The 8902-nt window shown below is 43.9% G+C and overlaps 1 protein-coding gene across 1 annotated transcript in view; it reads right to left on the bottom strand.

Moving 5' to 3' along the window:
• The window catches only part of LOC138978637 (multidrug resistance-associated protein 1-like), a 109013-nt gene that overhangs the window by 46074 nt on the left and 54037 nt on the right, over window positions 1-8902 (bottom strand). Inside the window, exons 9-18 of the mRNA XM_070351398.1 lie at window positions 8670-8840; window positions 7937-8114; window positions 6693-6824; window positions 5977-6165; window positions 5284-5421; window positions 4453-4599; window positions 3865-3949; window positions 2597-2663; window positions 1641-1767; window positions 1144-1320 (exon numbers count right to left, since the gene is read on the bottom strand). Of these exons, the coding sequence (XP_070207499.1) occupies window positions 1144-1320; window positions 1641-1767; window positions 2597-2663; window positions 3865-3949; window positions 4453-4599; window positions 5284-5421; window positions 5977-6165; window positions 6693-6824; window positions 7937-8114; window positions 8670-8840 (1411 nt within the window). The remainder of the gene's footprint in view (window positions 1-1143; window positions 1321-1640; window positions 1768-2596; window positions 2664-3864; window positions 3950-4452; window positions 4600-5283; window positions 5422-5976; window positions 6166-6692; window positions 6825-7936; window positions 8115-8669; window positions 8841-8902) is intronic.

Raw genomic sequence — 8902 nt, 5'->3', positions numbered from 1 at the left:
ATCATATCTATATGTTTTTGGAATCAGGAACCGACAAGGAATAAGATGAATGTTTTTAAATCGATTTCGGAAATTTTATTTTAATCATAATTTTTATATTTTTAATTTTCAGAGCTTGTTTTTAATCCGAATATAACATATTCATATGTTTTTGGAATCAGAAAATGATGAAAAATAAGATGAACGTAATTTTGGATCGTTTTATAAAAAAAATTATTTTAATTACAATTTTCAGATTTTTAATGACCAAAGTCATAAATTAATTTTTAAGCCTCCAAGCTGAAATGCAATACCAAAGTCCGGCCTTTGTCGAAGATTCCTTAGCCAAAATTTCAATCAATTTGATGGAAAAAAAAAGAAAAAAAAAGAAAGAGAAATTCACCAACAAAACTTCTGGCTACAAGCCACAAAAAGACCCCCTCCATCTCCTAAGCCGTGCTGAGCAGGCTATCATCTTCCGCCTCCGCACTGGACACTGCTGCCTCAAAGCACACCTAAGGAGGATAGGTGTAGCAGAGTCTGCCACATGTGACTGTGGAGAGGGAGATCAGACTCCAGAACATGTTCTCCAAGCATGTCCCCTCCTCGACCAACTGCGGATCCAGACATGGCCTGACCCAACAGATCTGAGGACCAAAATGTGGGGAGCACTGGAGGACCTGGAAAGAACGTCCATGTTCATGGCATCCTCCAGATTCCGAGTCTGACACAACCGTCGTACGAAGAAGAAGAAGAAGATGGAAAAAAAAGGGTGTGACAGTGCCGCCTCAACTTTTACAAAAAGCCGGATAATGACGTCATCAAAGACATTTATCGAAAAAAATGAAAAAAAAGTCTGGGGATATCATACCCAGGAACTCTCATGTAAAATTTAATAAAGATCGGTCCAGTAGTTTACTCTGAATCGCTCTACACACACACATGCACAGACACACACACAGACACACACACACACACACACACACACACACACACAGACCGTCACACATACACAACGACCCTCGTCTCGATTCCCCCTCTATGTTAAAACATTTAGTCAAAACTTGACTAAATGTAAAAAGCAAAACAAATCGAAACGCAACATGACAAAAAGAACACAGATTTTTCAATCAAAAGAAGAAAATGGCCCAGCCAAATACTCACTTTTTCACCAATCTCGGTCTGATCGCCGCCGGGAAGCACATCTAGATCCGGTGTCAATGCGCATGCGTCGAGAACCTTCTGGTAGCGTTTGTCCTCAGACTGTTGTCCGAATAGGATGTTGTTCTGGACGGAATCGTTCTGAATCCATGCCTGTTGTGGCACGTAGGCTACACTGCCCTGTTCACGGCAAAAAGAGAAATATTTAGGTTTTAACAAGGGAAGAATTAGAGTTACTGAGAATCTGCGCACACACACACACACACACACACACACACACACACACACACACACACACACACACACACATATGTACCCTCCCCCCACACACACATACACACACACATACACATGTACCCCCCCCCCCCTCACACACACACATACTCCACACACACACACACACACACACACACACACAAACACACAAACACACAAACACCAATACTAGAGAACAGGAAAGAATAGAACGCACAGAAATAAATATACAAAGAGGTGGTAACCTTGACACTGGCGGTTCCTTGGCGGCGTTCCATTTCGCCCAGAATGGCGGAAAGAAGGGATGACTTCCCGCTTCCGACACTGCCAACCACAGCAACTAGTTCGCCGTCCGATATGTCCAGGTTGATGCTGGCAAACGAAGAGGCCCCAAATACAGTAGTTTGCAATACAGTGACCCTTCCCCCCCTCCCTTGTAATATCTAAACAAATCTGAGAAAATCAGCCCTTAAAAAAGGAGGGAGCCTTAAAATGGGGTACACATTTACAGAGGTATTTAAACAAAAAGTCTGCGAAAACAGAGTCTAAAGAGGCAGTAAGTGTAAGATGGGGGTCTGCAATAGAGGGTTCTACTGTGCTCACGAGATTATAGAGTTGTGTCATGTTTTATCTTAATACTTAACTGACGAAGACAAATAAGCAGTGTTAACGTTTCCTCACGGACAGACTGGTAAATAGACAGATTGACAGAGACAGAGAGACAGAGAGACAAAGTGACAGAGAGACAAAGAGACACACAGACAGAGAGACAGTCAGAGAGACAGAGAGACAGACAGACAGACCAGACAGACCAGACAGACAGACAGACAGACAGACAGACAGACAGACAGACAGACAGACAGACAGACAGTGCAGAAAAGCGAACCTCCCCAGCCTTCATCAATATGAGACATTTTATAATAGTTCTTTGCGACTCTGATCCCAAGTCACATACTTTCATTCTTGTCCTCCTTCTCTGTTGCCAACCCCATCCCTAAAGTTTAAATAAATGCCACAAGTGCGATTTTGTAACCAAGTGTATCGGAGTCTGTTCGTTTCCTGTTGTGAAGACTCTCGTCAGTGAAGCAATTAGTCGTGTTTTGAGAGAAAACAAAAGAAAAGAGAAAAAGAGAGAAATTAGTCAAAACTTGACTAAATGTAAAAAGAGCTAAACCCCGCAGTGGTGCAGTCAGTCACCTACCTGTGCAAAGTGGACCGCCCTTTGACATCCCAGGTGAATAATCCTCGCTCGATTCGCACAGCAGAGTCTGAAACCAACATTTTATTCGTATTTAGACCCCAAGGATTAAGAACCCGATAACGGATTATGTCTGCCTAAAATGGTGAAGCAAAAAAAAAAAAAAGACTCGCACGTAGAAGCCCACTTACAAAAACACACAAAAAAACCAGTGCACTTGGGAGTTGCAGCCCAAGGACGCAGGGGCAGAAAGAGAACAAGACTCCAAGAATTCAAAGCAGAAGCTTTTTTTAATTTTTGTTAAAGTTCTGTCGTAAAAAATATGCGACATGTCGAAATAACAGCACCCACCGGTAATAAAATAACAAGTCGCGTAAGGCGAAAATACAATATTTAGTCAAGTAGCTGTCGAACTCACAGAATGAAACTGAACGCAATGCAACGCAGCAAGACCGTATACTCGTGGTCCACCGCTCACGGCATAGGCAGTGAAATTGACAAGAAGAGCGGGGTAGTGGTTACGCTATGCTGCATAGCACGCTTTTCTGTACCTCTCTTCGTTTTAACTTTCTGAGCGTGTTTTTAATCCAAACATATCATATCTATATATTTTTGGAATCAGGAACCGACAAGGAATAAGATGAAAGTGTTTTTAAATTGATTTCGAAAAAAAAAATTTGATAATAATTTTTATATATTTAATTTTCAGAGCTTGTTTTTAATCCGAATATAACATATTTATATGTTTTTGGAATCAGCAAATGATGGAGAATAAGATAAACGTAAATTTGGATCGTTTTATAATTTTTTATTTTTTTTTACAATTTTCAGATTTTTAATGACCAAAGTCATTAATTAATTTTTAAGCCACCAAGCTGAAATGCAATACCGAACCCCGGGCTTCGTCGAAGAGTACTTGACCAAAATTTCAACCAATTTGGTTGAAAAATGAGGGCGTGACAGTGCCGCCTCAACTTTCACGAAAAGCCGGATATGACGTCATCAAAGACATTTATCAAAAAAATGAAAAAAACGTTCCGAGATTTCATACCCAGGAACTCTCATGTCAAATTTCATAAAGATCGGTCCTGTAGTTTAGTCTGAATCGCTCTACACACACACACACACACACGCACGCACACACATACGCACATACACCACGACCCTCGTTTCGATTCCCCCTCGATGTTAAAATATTTAGTCAAAACTTGACTAAATATAAAAACGAAAAAATACAAGTTAAAACTATCCAAACGAATGCAACTTCTTACCTGAAATGCTGGTTCTGGTGACAATATTGGGGTCAATTTCACCCAGCTTGAGAAACTGCTCGATTCGTTTGATTGATACGCTGGCCTGTGGGGGAGAGTAAAAGACCGTTATTTTTGGAGAATTCACAAAGTCAGGCTATGCACACGCATTTTGTTGCGAAATGATGCCCATAAGATGAAGCTGGTTACCTCCCCTACTTGCAGCTGTGGTCTTGAGGATCAAACCACAGATCACGTCTTCCAGAGATGCCCCATCTTAGAAAGCCTAAATCAGATACACAGACAGACACAGATACACAGACAGACAGACAGGCAGGCACAAATACACCCAGGCCAGTAGGCAGGCAGGCAGGCACGCAGACAGATAGAAACGGACAGAGACAGAGACAGAGAGACAAATTTATATTTTCGATGATTAATGAGATGAGGATGATTATAATGATGATGACAGACAGACAGACAGGCAGACAGACACACACACATACACACAGATAACACAATTTTAAATGAAGATGATCGCGGAGGATGAAATGGACAAGAAGACAAGTAGAAAACTAACCCTATTCTTCAAGATTGTTGTCCCCTTACCTGTGCGGTGAAGGAGATCATCTCGGGCACAAAAGCGATGGGGAACTGGAGGATGTTGAAGAGAGAGAGGGTGACGAAGGCTTTCTTGGCGTCCAGGCGAGCCTCCGGGTCACTCAGCACGTACGTTGCAAAGGTAGCTAGTGTCACCTGCAAGTAATCATCCTCATCCTCATTAGTGCCGTTATCATCCAGGTAGCGTAACCACCACCCCCGCGATAACCTTGACCAACACTACTATTATTGTCATTTTCAAAGACACGAACACAGAGATAGACAGGCCAGGCAGACAGACAGACAGACAGACAGAGAGACAGACACACATACCTAAAGTGTGGATGGTTACCTAAGAGGCGGCACTGGGTGTAGTGCCTTTCTAGTGCACTTGCACTACAACAGCACTGGGTGCAGTACTCGCTCCGGCATCGAAGAATTTTGCACTAAAAAATGCACAAAATTTGACCTATTTCGTCGCCTATAGAGGACGGAAAGAATGTCATTTTGAACATTGTTATGACATTCTTTCCGTCAAAAAAGTCAATTTAACGGTGTTAAATGTACCGACCATCCTCACAATTAGGTTGCCATCCAGAGTTTAGGTTGCCATCCACGTGTGGATGGTTGCCTTATGGTGATTTAGGCAACCAAACCTGTGGAAACGGGGGTACACACATACACACACACACACACACACACACACACACACACACACAGAGACAAACGCACACACACACACACTCGCACTCACACTTACACACACACACACATACACACACATACACACACATTACCCCTCCCCCCCCTATCCCCCATGCACTAGCACGTGCAATTTACCAGATAAGGTGCACAGGTCCAGATAAAGATGCTGAACGCGTTTTGGTGAGCTACTTTGGTCAGCACGTCAATCTCTTTCTTCCTCAGTGCCAGAACTTTGTCCTTGAAAGATGTCTCCCACGCGTACAGTTTGAGCACCTGGAACAGAAATGATCAGAACTCCTGCAATGACTAAACACAGTAAAACTCCAACGTAAACACCTGACATGGGATTTCTGAATAATATGAGAATAAAATTGGTGACTCCGCTCTGCTCGTGAACATGTGACTCAAACGAAACGTTTTAGCCCCCCCCCCCCCCCCCCCCCCCCCCCCCCGTCTTACCTCCCAGCTAGACGGACAGACAGACAGAAAGACAGACATACAGACAGACAGACGAGAAGACAGACGAGAAGACAGACAGACAGACAGACAGACAAACAGACAGACCGATAGGCAGGAAGAACAAGCAGATAGACAAACAGACAAACAAACAGACAGACAGACAGACAAACAAACAGACAGACAGACAGACAAACAAACAGCCAAACTTGCCAAACAGACATTACCACTCTTTCTTTGATTCCATGGACGACATCGTTCGACAGACAGACAGACAGACTGGCAAACAGACATACAGACAGACAGGTAAACAGCCAGCCAGCCAGTCAGCCAGCCAGACATACAGACAGCCAAACAAACATCTCCACTGACCTTGATTCCATTGATGAGTTCGTTCATGATCTTGAGACGTTTGTCCTTCCACTTCAAGTTCTCCTTCTGGAGCTGTTGCTGTCTGAAGGCCAGGTAGCCGTTGACCGGAAGCAGCAGGAAGAGCAACCCCACCCCGGCTAGCACCGACACACCCAGCGTGTCCCACAGCAGGTACACGGCTATCATCACCTGTATCACAAAGTGGACAGTGGTCAGCTATTGACTGCAAGCAGGAGGTACAAAGTTGTTTTATTTTTTTCCCTTTTTGTTGTTTTCATCGGAATGAGGTTATGTATATAGTTGAAACAGTTTGCATTTCTTTGTATGTATGTTTGTTTGTTTTTTCATATTTTTTTCCATTGTAAAGCGCTTAGAGAACGTAAAGCGCTATATAAATCTCCCATATTATTATTATTATTATTATTATTATTTCTTCCTTTTTCTTGTATTTTTTTCTTCATGTACCCAAATAGGGTTTCTTGAATAAATCCTTTGCCTTTGTTTGTTTCCACACAGTTAAGTTGCACCCACTCTCGCTCTGTGCACCTCAGCCTAACTGGACATGTTGATTATCATTATGTAATTGTACTGTAGTTAACTTCACTTCCATTTCTTCTTGTTACCCTCAATGGGCGAGTGCCGGATGGAAAAAAGCGTGTTTGCATAGACTATTTCACCCTCGGAAAATAAAGTTCAATTGAATTCAATTCTCTCACCTGTAGGGGGATTGACCAGACCATCCAGGTGTAACTCATCATGTCCTGCACGCGCTGACAGTCCACGGACATCAGGTTGACCACCTCCCCCACCGTCCCCGCCCGCTGACCATCCGTGCTCAGTCGTAGTGACTGCAACCACCATGCATTGGACTCAATGAGAGAGAGAGTGGGGGGGAAAGAGAGAGAGAGAGAGAGAGAGAGAGAGAGAGAGAGAGAGAGAGAGAGAAAGAGAGAGAGAGAGAGAGGGGGGGGGGGGAAGAGAGAGAGGGGGGGAGAGAGAAAGGGGGAGAGAGAGAGAAAACAAAAATACAGAGAGAGAGAGAGGGAGAGAGAGAGTGAGAGAGAGAGAGAGAAAGAGAGAGACAGAGAAAGAAGGAAAGAGAGGTAGATAGAAAGAGAGACAAAGACAGAAAGAGAGACAAATCAATCAATCAATATGAGGCTTATATCGCGCGTATTCCGTGGGTACAGTTCTAAGCGCAGGGATTTTTTTGTTTTTTTTGTTTTTTGTTGTTGTTCCAATTTATATCGCGCACATATTCGAGGCGCAGGGATTTATTTATGCCGTGTGAGATGGAATTTTTTTTACACAATACATCACGCATTCACATCGGCCAGCAGATCGCAGCCATTTCGGCGCATATCCTACTTTTCACGGCCTATTATTCCAAGTCACACGGGTATTTTGGTGGACATTTTTATCTATGCCTATACAATTTTGCCAGGAAAGACCCTTTTGTCAATCGTGGGATCTTTAACGTGCACACCCCAATGTAGTGTACACGAAGGGACCTCGGTTTTTCGTCTCATCCGAAAGACTAGCACTTGAACCCACCACCTAGGTTAGGAAAGGGGGGAGAAAATTGCTAACGCCCTGACCCAGGGTCGAACTCGCAACCTCTCGCTTCCGAGCGCAAGTGCGTTACCACTCGGCCACCCAGTCAAAGACAGAGAGAGAGATCTAAAGTTCTGGAAATGAACCCTTTAGTTTACCGAAGCAATCATCCTCAAACTGTGAGATGATACGATTTCAATCCCGCCCAACCTCCCCCCCCCCCTCTCCCCTCCCCAATTCCAATTGTCTGTCATCTTCTTTTTACTGTTTTGTGGGTTTGCCTGAAGAAGAACCTAGGGTTGAAACGTCGCGCCTGTACTTGTTTGTATTCTTTGTTCACACGTGACTACAGTATTTGTTGGTCTTTTTGCAATTGAAAACTTTTTTTTATGAATGGTGGCCAAACCTTTTTATACACGGCGGCCATGAGTGCAGTCTTCATGCGCATGCCCGTCGTCATTGCGATATGGTAATGCTGGTGATAGAATGACGTCTGTGACCACGATGCTCCAAGCATCAGACCGGCCACCACGTAACCCTTCCATTCCTGGTTCAGGGGGGACTGAATCTCGTTGATCAAAAAGCTGAAAGCAGACGACATACAAATCACTGTCAGGATAATAATAAAAAATAATAAAAATAAAAAAAAACTGAGGATGAAAGTCGCTTGTTTGTTTCAATGCTTGTTATTCTCTCAGGTGCGAGGAGATAAGTTCCGTATAACTCTCGCTTACTCCATTACACATGCATTTAGAGCGCTTACTTCCCTTGTGTGTGTGTGTGTGTGTGTGTGTGTGTGTGTGTGTGTGTGTGTGTGTGTGTGTGTGTGTGTCGTGTGTGTGTGTGTGTGTGTGTGTGTTGTGTGTGTGTGTGTGTGTGTTGTGTGTGTGAGTGTGTCTTGTGTGTGTGTGTGTGTGTTGTGTGTGTGTGTGTGTGTGTGTGTGTGCAGTGTGTGTGTGTGTGCAGTGTGTGTGTGTGTGTGTGTTGTGTGTGTGTGTTTGTGTGTGTGTGTGTGTGTGCAGTGTGTGTGTGTGTGTGCAGTGTGTGTGTGCGTGCAGTGTGTGTGTGTGTGTGTGTGTGTGTGTGTGTTGTGTGTTGTTCTTGGTGTGGATCACGTCTGGCCGAGATTGTGGACTTACCCGAGCAGCAGAGGTCCGAGGTACTGGCAGAGGTCTGAGCAGAACTTGCACACGTAGGACAGGAGAACGTCCCCACAGTAAGTGCGAATCATGACACGCAGCAGACTGAACTGAGGGACCTGGCGCACCATCGCTTCATGCTCTCGATCACGTCGCTTTCTTCCCGTGGAGCTGCAATAGTGTGAGATGAGGAGCATATTTTACTGTGACAAGATTGCACATTGATCAAGGAG

The sequence above is a fragment of the Littorina saxatilis genome, linkage group LG10, assembly GCF_037325665.1.
Source record: "Littorina saxatilis isolate snail1 linkage group LG10, US_GU_Lsax_2.0, whole genome shotgun sequence".
Lineage (NCBI taxonomy): Eukaryota > Metazoa > Mollusca > Gastropoda > Littorinimorpha > Littorinidae > Littorina > Littorina saxatilis.
This window is presented reverse-complemented; position numbering and strand designations above follow the sequence as displayed.